The 16,545-nt window shown below is 36.4% G+C and overlaps 1 protein-coding gene across 3 annotated transcripts in view; it reads right to left on the minus strand.

Annotated features, from left to right (window-relative positions):
• Positions 1-498: 498 nt before the first annotated feature.
• The window catches only part of PCGF3 (polycomb group ring finger 3), a 52,978-nt gene continuing 36,931 nt past the window's right edge, over positions 499-16,545 (minus strand). For 2 of the 3 annotated variants that reach the window (XM_014953831.1, XM_014953830.1), the window contains 7 exons: positions 15,672-15,768; positions 12,551-12,606; positions 11,461-11,571; positions 11,095-11,183; positions 9,722-9,859; positions 7,668-7,748; positions 499-5,890 (listed from right to left, as the gene is read on the minus strand). In XM_014953831.1, coding sequence (XP_014809317.1) covers positions 5,843-5,890; positions 7,668-7,748; positions 9,722-9,859; positions 11,095-11,183; positions 11,461-11,571; positions 12,551-12,606; positions 15,672-15,768 — 620 coding nt within the window. In that variant the 3' untranslated portion in view covers positions 499-5,842. The remainder of the gene's footprint in view (positions 5,891-7,667; positions 7,749-9,721; positions 9,860-11,094; positions 11,184-11,460; positions 11,572-12,550; positions 12,607-15,671; positions 15,769-16,545) is intronic. The other variant, XM_014953832.1, reaches the window with a different exon arrangement.

Raw genomic sequence — 16,545 nt, forward strand, 5'->3', positions numbered from 1 at the left:
TGTAAGTAAGAGACCTTTTTTCCCTCCCATCAGCTCACCAAAGTAACATAACATAAAATAAGAATGTGTTTTCCAATTTGTCTTGTATCTAAGTGACTGTCTGCATTCCAGAATGCTGCAGTCGTCCCCCATGCATCAACATCACCAGTTAAGGATGAGACTGACAGTAGCACATACAGATTGGGCAAGTTCCTTTCCATCCGCAGACATGGGAAGACATCAGGGAAACCCTGTTTCTCCTCCCTGTGGCTGAAGCCATTTAGCTTCCTGACTGGCAGTTACTTGCCACACACTTGTCACAGACACGTGACCGTTCTGTGCAGTGGAGTCATACTTTGGGCCATGCTTGTGTTTTCAGAAAAAGGCTGGTTATGCCAGTGCAATGCCACCCCACGACTGTTTCAATCCCGCTGTATTTGTTCAGCACTATAGTATTATGGCAGCTAGTCCCTTATGTTCTTGGGAGGAAATGGTACAATAACTTCCAGCCTGACAGTATTTCAGTTAGTTTCTCTGCTTTTATTAACAAGCATATAATATTAATTGGCGAAACACTGGATACAAGCTTCACTATCATAAAATCAAAACATTAAGCAATAATCCCAAAAGGCTTATTCAGACAAAACTAGCCACCAATAGTACAAAAATCACACAGCAACACAAAGCATAAAAAATTGTAAACTTCCAAATGAAGCTAAGCCAAAAATATGGTTTTACACTGTGACAGTTCCAGAATCTTTTATTATGTCACATATGAGGATAAAGGCTTAGCAGTTGCACTGACTTACTGTCCCTTAACCATAAAATAATCTTGTTGTAGAACGAAAGAACAAACTCTCCTTTTGTCCAGATAAGTAACTTGATTTCAAGATTCCATTAAGCCAATGCTTCGACTGTCAAATAAAAATAAAAAAACCTGGAATATCAGTATTCAAAAATCAGGGCTCCTTCCTTCAGCCACACCTAACCCTTTGTGTGAATAATCCCACCGGTTTCTGTGTGCTTCCAGGGTATTAGTAGTTCAGTTTATTGTTTATGGTGTTTATAGAATTGGACATTTAGTTCCTACCCTACCACTAGGATCCAGACAGGTCATTGTGGCTTTGAAAGATTTCCAAGAAGCCCTAAGGATGATCAAATATGGATCAAATACCAGGATCAGAGCTTTAATTTGTATATAAACAAACCATAACTCCACAGTAAAACATTACTGTTGACTTGCTGCAAGGCGCAAGTTCCTAGAAAGCATTTGTACTGATTGCAAATTTTGTCTAAAGCAGAGATCAAAGCAGGTTACATGTTCCTTAACGTTGTGTTCTCTGCAACGTCTTACTTCAACAACAGATCTCAACATGTTAGTTAATAGTAACTTATGTAGAGATTCTAGTGTATGGGACAAGTTTTTGCCCTGTTGTTAAACTTTAGGCAGACTAACTGAAGTGTGGGTTGCATTAACATTTCCAGTGAAACATCCAAACTGAAGTAATTACCTGAGGAAATACAGAAACTCATTTTTTCTGTACAGTCAAGCCTTCTGCACAAAATGCTTTTTAAATACTTACTAAGATTCATCTCACTGATGTACAAACTGGTTGGCTTTTTCCTATTATATTTAGCTCAATGATAAGATGCATAATGCTGTAAAATAGGCTAGTTGTATGGTTATATTTATCATCCAGTAGAAAAAAAAATATTAATGGATCTCCTAGGACTATGTTGTTATAAAGACAGTGAGGGCCAGGTAAGCTTTCAAAGGCTTATGGCCTACTGGAAAAAAATATAGCACCATCATAGTTGTAGTCTGATATTTGTCACGGTCCTATATCCCCAGAGGTGATAGTGTTGCGTACACTATTGCACAGCCATTAAAAATAAATATTCCCAGGTTTGATGGTACACTAATATACCAGACATAACAATGGCACAAAAAAATTTCAGATAGGGTGCAAGTCTTGCCCATTGCTTCCACAATTCACATTAAGGTTTCTTGCAAGATCATTTATTTTAAAATATTGCTGACAGTTATTGTACACAGATTTTAATCCCACTCTTCACTCTTAAAATTAAAAAAAAAGAACAAATCAAAAAACAACCCCCCCAAATTATAGCCCCAAATAAACGCCCATTTGAACAAGTAAGAAAAGCCATCTAGAGTCCTTTCAAATTTAACGGTAAGTAGACGCTACATTTACAATTTAAAAATATGCCTAATAAATGCATGTTTTAAACCTATTGCACAAAAGCATAAGTAATGCTCTTTATCCATACAAAACAAAAACATACAAATAAAAGCTACTCAAACTCAATGCAAAAGGAAGAAGCTTGTAAAAACATCTTACAATTTCATTTTATATGCCCGTAAATAAAGCTGGACCATTGAAACCAAAAATACTTTGATGGTAAAATAAGACAGAAGGCTTAAAATAGAATAAATAATTTTATAAAGTTAAAATTTAAAACCCCAAATCTTATTTAAATTCAATATTATATATTCTATCTGAATTATCTATTTTTAATGAAACTATATTTAATGAGACTCTGAGCCTGGGTGATTCATCAGTCTCACTGCTGCTGAGGATAATGAGGATAACAAGATACTTCTTTACTGCAGTTATTTACCAGCTTAAGTAATTGTGAAAACTACTTCACAGTAACAGCATCTTCATGAAAGCCAAAGTAAATTAACATGATCTCACACTAGAACCAAGAGATATCTATACTGAGTCCAACTTATAGTACAACTTTAAACACTATCAGGATTATTTTAACCAATATAATCTTGATATAAATTAACTGTCTCTTAAGCTCCACAGAAGTGAAACAAGGCTCTGACTCAAAGGAAACCTGCCTCTCACCTCAATTCAATTGTATTGTAGTCTTTTAGTAAGGCTAAAGGAAATAAATATATGGTCCAGACACAGTCACATCCCTCCTGAGGGAAAGAGTTTCTGTAGCAAAGATGTTGTGACGTGGTTTAGAAAAATAACTGAGTGGTTTTGTATTTGGTTGAGTTTTTTTTTTTTCCCCTTTTTACTAGTGAGGTTTTATCAGATTAAGCACATTGCAAAAGCAGTTACACACAATTATGAGCAAAAGATCCAGCTGTAAATATTAATACTGTCTTGATTTTATATATCCATATAGGCATAGAGAGAGTTTTCAATATATTGATAGCACCATAACAAATTCAAGTGATTCTAAAGATGGTTATAAACTTACAAATATATGTTCTGTACTCTTGTTACAGCAAGAGATAGATTTGAAAGGCTTCTGATTTTGCGTGTTCATAACTCATTTCTCAGTTGCACAAGTACAGAGGAAAGTATTAATATCCCAGTGTCCTTTAACAGCACTAGATCAATACCTAGTCGTACAAAAAGTTTCTGCAGTACACACACTGAGGTAGACAGATCTCACATATATATATATATATATATTGTTTTTATGTATATGTATACCCTGATCAAGGTGATTAATCAGATTGCTGTCTGGCAGCTTTAATTTTATGTCTAGATCAGGTACAGCCAGTGTCTGTGTACTCAGGGTGCACAGAGGGTGGACACTTCTAGCCCTATTCATATTCTCAGTGCCTCAGTGGTTAGACGCAGTCCCTTATTTACACTAGGACAGTAACAACCACATAAGCAGCTCTAGAAAGGCCAAGTAGGTCAGTTTGTGTACACATCCGTAACACCTGTATTTGCTGTTTCATGAAAAGATTATAAAAATGGCAGACCCATAATCTCATTTGTTATCTTCTGCCAGTTCAAGTAATTTTAAAGACAGAAAAAACCCTAAAATAAATTTATCTGAGTTCACAAACAGCATGACAAAACCAGAGCCAAGTTTGGTTCCATTGCTCATATGCATGCACACATCTCCCACACAAACCCAGCCACCCAGCCCAGATATGGAGTTCTGCCTTACCCAAACATTCAAATGCAGTTATCCTATAACCTTATCTGCAAGGACAGCAGCACTTTTTGGGCTTTGTACAGCTCTCTTTTCCACCTCCACAGTTCAACAGGCTCCCTTTCATTCTCTGCTCAGACACTTTTGATTTCCTTGCCATTCACACCTGTGACCGGACCCTCTTTTCAAAGGTAAAGACAAGTTGGCGCATCCCTTCTGCAGTAGCAGAGCTGAGAACAGAGGACTGACGACTCTAAAAAATGAAATTACGGGACATATGCTGAGGAATGTGGTGCTTTGAAAACTCAAGAAGACGAAGAGGATTTAAAGTGTTTGGATAAACCTCTTGCAGTATCAGCTTCCTGTTATTGAGTAACAAGTAATACTTCCTAGCAGAAGAGGGGAAGGAGCACAGCTAGACAGAGCAAGGCATTTACAGGCAAACTTTTTTTGTTATACAAAGACAATTTATAAAAAAATATTAGGGTTTAATAACAGGAAGAGCAACTAGCATTTTTATCTGACTGGAAAACTCTTCCAAAAATTGGAAGGTTAACTACTTCCAGCTGCCAGTAATATGGCATAGCCTGTTTCCAATGACTTGACACCCCTGCCAGACAAATACTCTCACAGTCATACTATATATGCTATACTGTATACAGCTTGCAGAAATCACTTTCAACTAGTGTTCTTAAAAAGCCAACTTTTTCAAAAAACCTACAGAAAGTGCAGTGGACCCTGCTAAGTGCTAGTGATGGGCATTCAGTAACATATATAGTTGTATGTGTGTATACATGTATGCATACATACATACATGCATGCATATTACCTTGCATCCATTAGGGCTGATGCAAGCGAAATTATCAGTTAAGGCCAGAAGGTGCTAAAATAATCTTGTCTGATATCCCCCTCTGCCTCCTCCCCTAAGACATCCAGGAATTGCGCTAAAGAAAATGTTATGGTTTCATAAGAAAATGGGTAAAGGAAATACAAAGCTGCACATAATGATCTGAGGAATTTTTAATCAGAGAAATGAAAACTGTGCAATGTCACCCAAAGTTGCCCAAGAGACAGTGTTTCAATAGCTAGCGAGAGCAAATTCTCTCTAAATTAAAAACTGATTTCTGCAAGCCACAACTACGTAAGAAATGTTTATTTTTTAAGAAGTTCACAAATCTAGCACTTTTGAGTATTTGCCATTATGTGGTGTAATTTATGCCACAGCACAATATTAGGGCACATTAAAATCAAATGAAATGATTTCCATTAATCTTACCAAATCAACATGCATAGGGGAGTAGCAAAACTTTACTAAAACACAAAGGGAGGGAGAGCAGTAACTGGGCAAAACTGACAAACTTATTGGTTTCCCAGATTTTCAGAAGTTTTCAATGCAGCATAATAAATTATCACCAGTCACTATATCATTAGGTATGTTCAATGCTCTACAGAATAACTTGAATAAAGCCAATGCAATCAGGCATACTATATAAGACAGTAACACTTTGCAAAAATATAGATTTTAAAGATTCAGAATGTGAGACGTAACTAAATGCAACTTGGTGTCAAAAGTAACATTTTTAAATTACCCCACAACATTCTAACTTATTTCTGTGTAACCGTAATAGATAAATCAGGCTGAGATACATGGAACTGTGAAGTGTTTTCAGTATCTGTAAACCTAGTGCTGGTAGCATCTTGTTGAGTTGTGACTTCTTTCTTCCGTACAAAAAAGTATAAATATTTTCTGTCCAGAAATCTAGGCAGCACATTCCTAGAAGAAATATTCAGAAGGACAGTCCACTATGAAAGCCCTACAGTCGCTCAAAGTTATTCGGCTGGTTTGTGTCATGTAACTAGTGATGCACTGAGAAGGTGCCAGATGATAGTCTCTGCAAAAAACTCTGTCCAGAAGGACAATAAAGTTCTCCTACAGCAAGTCCATTTTGGGTCTGTAATGTAGCAGTAGAGGTGCTTTCTGCAAGACAGAAACATCAGGTAAGTTAAAGAAACAGAACCAGAACTAAACTGTTCAGTAGGCAAAACTTTTGTTGCATAAACTAAAGCACAAAATGAACTATCAGAGTAGCTATCTGACCTGTCAAAATCTCACCAAGGCAAAGACAAGATGCAATTTCATCTGTGGAACTCAAACAAGAGACGAAGAATACTGTCTTTTGTCCCCTTTTGTCTCAGGAGCTTACCACCTTAAGATCAGTTCTACCAGGTCTGTTTTACTTAACAGTAACTACCAGTAAGGGAGAAATGCAGATGTCAAGAAAGCAGCATATTTAACAGCTCTCACTTGATTCCTCTTCTGTAGTTACCAGTTATCCATTGCTTTTAAATGAATAGCTAAACTTCTAATATGCACAAAATCCTGCACCAAGGAGTTATGTGTCTCATGTAAAGAACTGCTTACTCTTTTTCGTTCCGGACCTCCCACCTCCTAGCTTCATTTTACAGCACCCACCTCTTTCACTTGAGCAGTCTACGGTTCTCTTTTCCGTATGACTCACAATTGTGTAGATTTCCATGATTAAGGTGAATAGTACACTTGTACAGATGCACATAAATTTTAAGCTCTTATTTGGTTCTCTGTGTTCCCCCCCCCCTCCTAAAAATCCGTAACATTTTCATTGCATCCTTCTATATTTACCTACATTAAACTTAAGGTGTTTGTTAATCACCTGTCACTCAGCACTGTAAAGGCTTGCTTCAATCTCTTGTCATCAGTCTGTCTTCACTATCCTAAATAACCAAAACGTTGGCAGTGCAGTGTTACTGCACTACTCGAATCTGTTTCCAGGTCACCCAGGAACATCATACAACACAGATTCCAGTAGGATTCCACTCATGACCTCTTTGCATCTCAAAGACTGACTTCTATTCTGTCACTCTTATCCAAGTGAATTATTTTCCTGCATACATAGAAAAATGCTTCCCTACTCCCACCTGCATCTCTTCTAGGTACACAGCCAAGCCATCAAGCAGTTCTACCTCAGTGTACACTGTAAGCTCGGACTGTCTTGCTCATCCATTATGAATACTAACTCCTAGTTCAAATATCACCAGATATCCATACACTGACTATGTAGTTGTGACTTGCCTCCTAAGTGTTCAATATTTCAATTAATTCTTACACCCAATTCACTTAAGCTACCATTATTAATGTAATAATACTCAGAATGAATGCCCCACTGTTTACTATTGAGTTTCAAGGAAGTTGTTTAAAGAAACCACAATAAGCAAGTCAAAGATGTACTATAACACTTTTAACCAGCCTTGTTCATGCCTACTAAATGCCAGTACAAGTTTCCTTAATTAAGGCAGACAAGCATTGCAATTACTGCCTCTCCTTTAGAAGTAAAACAGCTTTCTTGAGCTTAGAAGAGAACTATGTTGAAAATTCCTGCCTTTTCTACATCACGATCAATTTCTCACCTACATGGATCAAAACCAGTTTTACCTGAAATAGCTAAAAATACTTTCTTGTGGCTTCCACTTCCTTTGCTACACTTAATTTGACAGTTGATGTAGTGTTCCCTTTTCCCTTGCAATTAATACTTAATGCCCCTTTCCTTCATTTTTTTGGAAATAAAATTAATACTTGATGTTTAAGGATGTTGTATTAGGTATCTATCAAAGTATCTTTTTATTGAGTTTGCAACTACTGCAATATAGTTCCAGATTATGCCAATTTTATAAACATTTTATTTGGCCACTTCAGGATTTACTTGGAAACAGTGCCATACCTTAAATCTCCATCTAGTAACAACTACAAACTTGAGTGTGTGATCCTTGCCAAGAATCTCTTCATTGCATAATATGTCCAGCTGACAAAACAAAGATGACAGTTAATGCACTGAGACACAGTACACGATACAATATATTTCAGATAACACTACAAATGTGTAACAAGATTCCTCTTCTCCAAAGACACTGGAACCATTCATCTTGCAGTTGCTCTGCAGCCAAAAATAGTACCACGAAGAAAAAGAGAATGTCTTTTCTCAACATAAAGTGCTGAAAGACCATGTCTGTGCCTATCTAGGCAATACTGTATGAACTGGACTTAACTGTTTCATTTAGCTTCCCAAGTGGCATTAATGCCCTTTTCTGACAGCTTTACATGCTTTTAAAAAGGCCCAATAAAATGATCAAGGAGACAGAATCCACAAGTGTCAGAGACAGCTATGTTACTTACCATACTATGAAAATTATTTACTTAACCTGAGCCAGGTGTCTTTCTGCTACAATTATACTTTTTTTTTTTTAAAGAAACTGTCTGCCACCTGCCACATATACTATATTTATGGGGATTTTTTTCCAGACTCAATAGCTATTTTTACTTTCTATTTTACTATTTTACTTTACAGTGCTGAAGGATCTTGGTATTATAAACAAAGAGGATATAAACATAAAATCATGAGGATCATATGACTACTAATCAGCTAAACATGAACTAAAAGAGGGAACATGCACATAAACAGCTAAGTTCCACCAAGGTGGCTTATATCAAAAACACTTTACCACACAACCCAAAAGGGGTTGAATGTACATGCAGTCCACTTACAAGGGTTATCTAATTGACAGTAACTCAAACTTGCAATAGTCTATAGCAATCAACTAAGTGCCCGCAAGTTTAATCCTTTCACTATGTACCCATTACTTGGTACTGATTACACCACAATTTATGTACTCTTAGAAGATACGGAGGGATAGCAAAGGAACGGAAAGTTTGTTCTTTTGCTAAAAGCCAAGCAGGTTGTTAAAACATAGATTGGCACAGCGGAATGGAGCGATTAAACACACACACACAAAATAATCCCTTTCGAACAGTGACGGTAGCTATCTCGCTGCTGGGCTACTGCCAGGAGTCTACCACTTCCAAGCCAGCTTAGGACAAGTGAGGAGATACAAGTGAGGAGTTTGAGGAAGACTAGCAGAGTCTGGGGACATTCTCCGACCATAAGACAGAATGTTGGTTTGAAATGTACAGAAGCTAGGAAGTGGTACAGATGCAAATTGGCTGTTGAAAAGTTTGAGCAGAAAGCTGTTGATACATTGGACTGGAAAGCAGATGATTTGATTGGAATGAAAAATCTCAATGCAATTCAGTGAATTGGTGACATAATGTGGCATTGGGAGATGTCAAGCTGAGAGTCAATTGAGATGTCTGGAGATTGTGATAAAGACCCACCAAAGTGGTAAACAGAGGTTGCATTCATAAGTTCACCACCTAACTTCCAATATGAACTAGAAGAAGTACAAAGAATTGCCTTTCTTTGTGTACCATAAGTTCTTCTCATGATTCCAAGTATTTCTTGCAAAGGAAGGGAAAAGTCGGTATCTGATAACACCCTCCTCATGGTAGGCAGCAACTTAACAGTTGAGCTTCACTGAGACCACATAAAGGAAGAAAATATTTGCAGTGCTTTCTCTTAAACTGAGCTTCCGTAGTGTTGGTTACTGCCTGTCTCCTGCACTGAGTGTGAAATCTCTGAAAGGGTATGGTATACCTGACTACAAGCTGTCAAACAAAGCACCCTGCTAGGGTCCATTTCAACACATGCACAAGCACATAACCAAGGCTTTTAGCCCAACTATATTTCAACATGAAAAGATACACTGCAAACTAAGTGCCAAGTCCTGTATAGACCCAAGAAAGGACAAGAAAATAGCTACATAACATACAATTTTCTGAAAATAAAATCAGGCTAAAAGACATTCCTTTGCAAAGGAGCAATCCCACACTTTTCAAAAGGTTTTTATATCTGCAAAATCATTTTTTAAATTAAAATATTACCTCATTAAAAGAAGAGAGGTTAAGTTTTTTGGCAATGAATTTCTTTAGATGCAAGACTGTTGCTTGTGCTGAGCAGCGAATCCATTTCCGTTTCAATCCACGCAATTTGCTGCTATTGCATTCCAAGCAGATGCTTACCTTCAAGAAAAAGAAAGCAGTTAGGGTTGGCTGGAGCAATTTTTGTGCAGTCCTCATTATTCAGTATTCCACATGCAGTCTTTATTAATGCAACAAAATGAAAAAGTACAGTACTAGTATTCCTTAAACTCAAATGTCTGTAGTCCTATGAAAAAAAGAAAAATTCTAACATCTTGTCAGTTTAGTGACAAGCACTACTGCAACCAAAACAGACTGACAAAGAAGTTAAAGAAAAATTTTTTTTCTTTTCTGGCTGCTCCAGTCCAAATTCACAGCTGCCAGTAGCTCAAGAGGGACCTATGTCAAAAGCTAGAGTGAGATAAACAGTAAGAACATTATTGTGAATTTTTAATGATTGCTTCTAATATAACTTCTTGCTTTTAATAAACTGGATCTAGCAGTTGCATAACAGAATTTTAACACACATTTAAATGAGAATTTAAAGTTTAAGAAGAATGGATACAAATGACATAACACGTTTTTAAAATTCTAAAGATTATCCCTCCAAAAGGTCTCTCTAATTTCTGTGCTTAGATTCTCACTTATTTTCTCATACAGCTACTCATTACTTAGTCTAAGCTCTTTGTGATTATTTACTTTATGCACTTAGAGGATCTAGTACTAGGTACAATCCCTTTGAAAGTTCCCTTACATTATAATTGAAAAGAAAATTAATTTACTCTGGACACATATAACGGGGATACATAAAAGGGATGGCTGTTTATCCTAAAAGGAGATTTCACTTTCAAACCTGTTTTGTATTTAAAACTTAATGGTGAACTTCCTGGCCTTCGTATTATTATGGTATAGGACTAACATTGTCTTAGTATTAGAGGTTTAACACAAAATAAATAGTGAGTTAGTAAAAGAATAAAAAGTTTTATTCACAATTATTCATACATATTCAGCTCAATGTATAACAGTAACACCGGGATATAAACCTTCAGAAGTGGGGGCAAATTACCTGAATTTATTTTGAAAGCAAATGAACACTTTGGAAACTCATAAACAGTCAGAGCTATCAAATCATAATGCAAATGTCTGTAACATATTCTCCATTCCTGCCAAAACCCAAAGATGAAACTCCTGCTTACACACAAGCATTGGACAACACTGCATCTTGTTTGTATTGGAGGACAGGAAAAGTAGCTTGAAACAGTTATTTTTTTGTTAGCTTACGAAACCACTAAAGGTAAAATACAAAGTAAAACTAAACCACGCCTTAACGAGCTCACCTGTTCGTCACTTCGGTGGTAGTCATTATCTTCTTCCTGTTTTTCCTCAGAAGTTTCTTTGTTTGAATTTTCATCTGGTTTAGTTTCACCTTAGATAAGAAAACAGATAATGGGATAACACTCAGCAGCAGCTTCTAATTCTAATATGATTTAAACAGCATAGTTCAGGACTGCAATACAGAATGAACTTTGTTTTTCCCAAATTGTGCTTATCTGCTAAGGCAACACTAGCTGCCAACAGCCCCACACATGAAAGAGAGGAATACATACAGAGCACAACCTTCAGTTGAACTGCTAGCAGTCCAGAAGCTGGGTAATTTACTAGCCATCACCCTCCCAAGACAGAATAAATAAAGGACCATTTACCATTTCGATGGGAATCTAGGTGCTGTTTTGTAGAACAAGTCTCCCCTTTGATGTCCCCTGGAACTTCCATGCCCAGTTTGTGATAAAATTCCCTTTGCTTTTTCATTTCCGCTGTTTAAAATTGTAAATATTAATCCCTGTAATAAAGTTCTAATGCAATATTTACGAAGTTATTCCAAATCCCTTCCCTCTTAAGTGAAAAGGCTTGCCAACAAATAGTGGTATTGTCCATATTTACTGCTCTTTCATCTCTGCAATTGTATCAAGTCACGCCTCATCTAACTTTTCAGTTAGAATACCACCATCATCTATATATAGCTACTACTACAGCAGTGCTATTAGAATGAGATAGTATTTAAAACACTATACCTTACTTTGAATGCCTCCCACAACATTTCAGTCAAACCATTGTTTTTGAATTTTTATTTATAGTTCTGATTTTCAATAGGCTAGACATATTTTTTAATAATCTATTTAAATCTTATTGATGTTTGATAATGTCTTGGTTTTGCAGTTTAAATGGATTAGAATACTCAATTTAAATAAAATTTGTAACATACATTAAAACAAAAAATTACTGAGCAGCTATTATAAAGTACTTCTTTAGTTCAACAGATCCAGTCTCAGAGAGGATTATGAAAACACACATTGAAAGTTACCTGCTAAGAAAGGACTCACACAGTAGCAGAAACCTCACTGAAACTAAAAGCTGTTCTGCATTACACTCTACTTCTGAGAATTCTAGAGAGCTAGCACAACAGGTTTAAGCACACAGTTAAGCACACACAAGAACAAATGAGAGTTACAGTGTGCCAACATTCAAAAGCTGAACTACTATTCTGCTTTACATAATACTTTTCAAAGAAATATCCTATCTTTCCTCCCACCACCCCCACCCCCAAGTGCTGTTAGTACAGGTATGAAATTAAACTAATCACTAGAAATCACACAAATGAAGGAATACGGTTTTCGATTGTATTTTTCCTCAGTTCCATCACCCCCGGATTTGCATCCCTTGAAACTTTTTTTTTTAATGTGTTAAAAAAGTATGCACAAATCTATTTCTAAAAAAGGTGATACCACCACTTACCTTCTTGGAGGCCTGGCACAAGTTTGTAAACAATATCTTGCATTGTTCTGTCATGACTAGCAACAAAAAAAACAAAATCAAAAGTTTAAGTCAACCATCTTGATTCAAAACATTTATCTTAAAAAAATTCCAGTACTAAATTGATGTAAAATCTCTAAATTTACCTAAGAAGAATTTCAATTCTCAAATCAGTATTTATATCAAACAAGAGAGAACAACAACATGAAACAAATTATGAACAAGTACAGGCTAACACAGAAACCCAGTGGAAGTTTGAGGGAGAATAGTCTTGGACATGAGGAGAACATGGCCTCCTGGATGAAAACAAGTATGTCACTAATAATAGCAAAGTTTTTTTTTTTTACAACTTTGAGGTAAACTAATTATTTTTAAAAAAAAAGAAAAAGAATCAAGGATAATCTGTTTCTTACCTCTACAGACTCATCTCTCAGATGGCTAGATTACTCAGTTATCTTTATTATGCTTTTCCGAAAACACAAGAAAACAGTCCACAGAAAAAGATTACAAGAATACAGTTTTACTTCGCTTTTAAAAGCCAACATTTTAACTGTGACCAGCAGCATCTAGCTCAGAAGCCTGTATAAGTAGCGTGGTTCAAGAACGAGAAAGGTAATAATTCCACTGCAACTGGAGCAGCAGTTCTGGTTAAGATTTTAAACTTTAATTACAGCTCACCTAAAAAGCATTCCATTTTAGTCTAACATAGGTCACTGTTTGGAAGAAACAAGAATATTCCCCTAAGTTCCAACTGATAAATGAAATCAGAAACTTTTCAAATGTCTGTCTCAGCTGCTGCAAGGTCATTACCCCAAGAGAGCTTGCAATAACAAATACCAAATCTGACTTATATAGAAGAGGCTTACAAGAGTAGTCTCGGGCTTCTCATCACTTGACATGAGCACTTCACAGCAGTGGAGACCAGTGAACAAGTACAGAAATGGTGACAAATGAATCGATTTACAATCACCATTACAATCTTTTACATACTACCAGAAGAAGACTCAAAGTATCTTTAATTTTAAACTCAAGTAATTTCAGCCAATAGCAATCCCATTTGCACAGGCTGGGATTTTCAAGTGTCGCATATGGATTGCTGGAACATCTCCAAATATATTTCAACATAAATGAATCAAAGAATGAGAATTTAACAACATTTAGAAATGTGAAATAGGAGACACATTTGGTTTACCTATTTTCAAGATAGAGGTGAATAGGAGTGCAAATATACATTGTAAGACATATTGTGAAATTCTTGACTGTCAATTATTTATTAAGAAAAGTATATAAACAAAAGTAGGTTGGGCAAAGGCTGTTTCAGTCTTGAAGGGCCAGTATTTTATAACTAGTTCCTTTGAACTGTATTGAATGACTAAAGACAAATATCAAACTCCTCTCCAGCTACTCTTAATTTGATGCTGTCTCCTGGCTCCTTCTGGCCAGCAGGTCAAGGGATTCTTGCCCTCTACAAAGGACTCTGCCCCTCTACTCCACTCTGGCGAGACCCCACCTGGAATACTGTGTCCAGCTCTAGGGAACACGACATAAGAAAGACATGGACCTGTTGCAGCAAGTCCAGAGGAGGGCCACAAAGATGATCAGAGGGCTGGAGCACCTCTCCAATGGGAACAGGCTGAGAGAGCTGGAGTTGTTCATCCTGAGGAGAGAATGTTCTGGGGAGGTCTTATAGCAGCCACAATACTAGACCCTAAAGGGGGCCTACAGGAAAGATGGGGAGGGACTCTTTATCAGGGAGTGTAGTGATAGAATGAGGAGTAACACTTTTAAAAAAACTGAAAGACAGTAGATTTAGATTAGATATTAGAAAGAAATTCTTTACTGGAACAGGTTGCCAAGGGATGTTACAGATTCCCCATCTCTGGAATTGTGCAAGGCCAGGCTGGATGGGGTTGTGAGCAATCTGGTCTAGTGGAAGATGTCCCTGCCGTGGCAGGAGGATTGAGACTAGATGATCTTTAAGGTCCCTTCCAGCTCTAACCATTCTATGATTCTAAGTGTCTTTTACACATTCTTGCCCGGCATCTACTTGTCCCTTCAAAGCATACACTCATAGAGGGTATTATCAGTGTATCGTATAATGCATTATCAGTGTACACTAATATTCTTCAAATGCAGAGATGGCTTAACTAATTTCAGGCTCCTGAACCAGGATCAGCTTAAGCAATGCAAGTGTATATAGAACATTGACAGTTTTCAGTAAAAGTGAAATCAGACTCATTTTCTACAAGCATTGCTTCAGAAGTTGTCATAAAACTGAGAAAGGCACATTGAAAACTGCTACATCAAAGCAAACTCTTATAAAAGCAGGCAAAGCACTACTTGATATGCAACAAATAGTGCAAATAAGCTGTCACAATGGATTTTCATCAGCAAAAGCTACTACAGTTAAGTAGAATTAAAGGAAAGCACTGAAGGAAAAGAAAGGGAATGTCTTTTCTGGAAACAAAAAACTAAACAAAACCAAAAAATACTTACTAAAAAAGGAAACAGATGAATAATACTACATTCATACTCAGACAGAAAGTGAGAGCAGCCTGAGTGGGGATCAAAGGACAAGAGTGTTGCATTCTAGAGATTAAAGCTACTGGTCTAAAATTTTTGCTGCCATATTCTTACCTGTTCCTATCAACTAAAAAAGATTTGAAATATTAACAAAACAGTAAAACTTACAATTATTTCTCTTGCTACTCTGTCAGACACTGAAAAGCAAGGTTCAACTGAGACTAATTAGTTTGAGGATTTTGTAAAAGTATGATTTCTACAAATGTTTCATTTATGTAACTTTAATAACCCAAGCATACAAAATGAGAAATTACTAAATTCCATTAAAACTTACACAGAAACTAAACAGTAAAGTGCATACTTTTCTTGCTTTTAAGTCTGTATGAAGCTAACAGATATCAAGGAGTTGCAGATTCATAGCAAAGTTTGATCCCATACCTCCTCAATCACCATCAACCTTCCCTTTAAATGTTTAACATGCTGATAAGCAAGTCAGAAAATTTAGGAAAAACATGTAGAGTATTAAAGAGGCTGAAACAGTCTAGAGTGAAGCTTGTTGCACTTTTGATTTCATACTTACCCAATATACTGTAATGGGTGGCTCTGATGTATAACAATTCTACAGGTTGGACAGGTGTTGTTTTCCTCCAAATATTTCACTAGGCAGCTTCTACAGACTGATAACAAGGGCATTCATAGTTAAAAAGAAATAAAAGTAGCATAATGAAAAAAAAGCTGATTTTTATAGAGTCACAGAAAAGCACCTTACTAAAATTTACAGAAAGTTTTACATCCCATAGGCATAATGTCTGGTCAGGCAGAATACAGTTTCCAATATCTTTCATTAAGGTTCCTGATACAGGAAACTGATGCACTATAATTAAGGCATCTGTACCTAGCCAGAGTCTTCCTAATAAAACATATGACACACAATCACACTCTGGAATTCACTAGAATAGCAATTTCTACTAGGTCAACATGATATTTTTTGTACCATTGAGCTTGCACAGATGATATTACAGGAACTATATACCATTAAGATACTAAGCCTCTTTGTTTTAACCATGGCCACATACAGAGGTAAAGTGTTTGGTGGCAATGAACTTAAGACAAAAAAACATTCCAAAGTTGGATACGTTTTAAAGTAACAGAAAACTTTCAAAAAATGGATATCTATGTGCCATTTTAATTCTAACTTTCACAGAGTACACTACAGTTAAACTTCCATAGGAAAAATAGTATTGAGGAACAGACCTCCAATATTTATAAAATGTCCTAGCAGAAGTTGCTAAAGTAGTCATTAATTATAAAGCTGCATGTTTTTTGAACTGTTTTCATATGCATACACACCACCATGCTATCTCAAAGTAAAATATTTGCACTTCCACACCTCACCCCTCCAGGAACAGCACTCTTAATATACACTGCTACATCTCATCCTGACTCACTTTGAA

The sequence above is a fragment of the Calidris pugnax genome, unplaced genomic scaffold (assembly GCF_001431845.1).
Source record: "Calidris pugnax isolate Ruff unplaced genomic scaffold, ASM143184v1 scaffold250, whole genome shotgun sequence".
In the NCBI taxonomy this organism is placed as follows: Eukaryota; Metazoa; Chordata; class Aves; order Charadriiformes; family Scolopacidae; genus Calidris; species Calidris pugnax.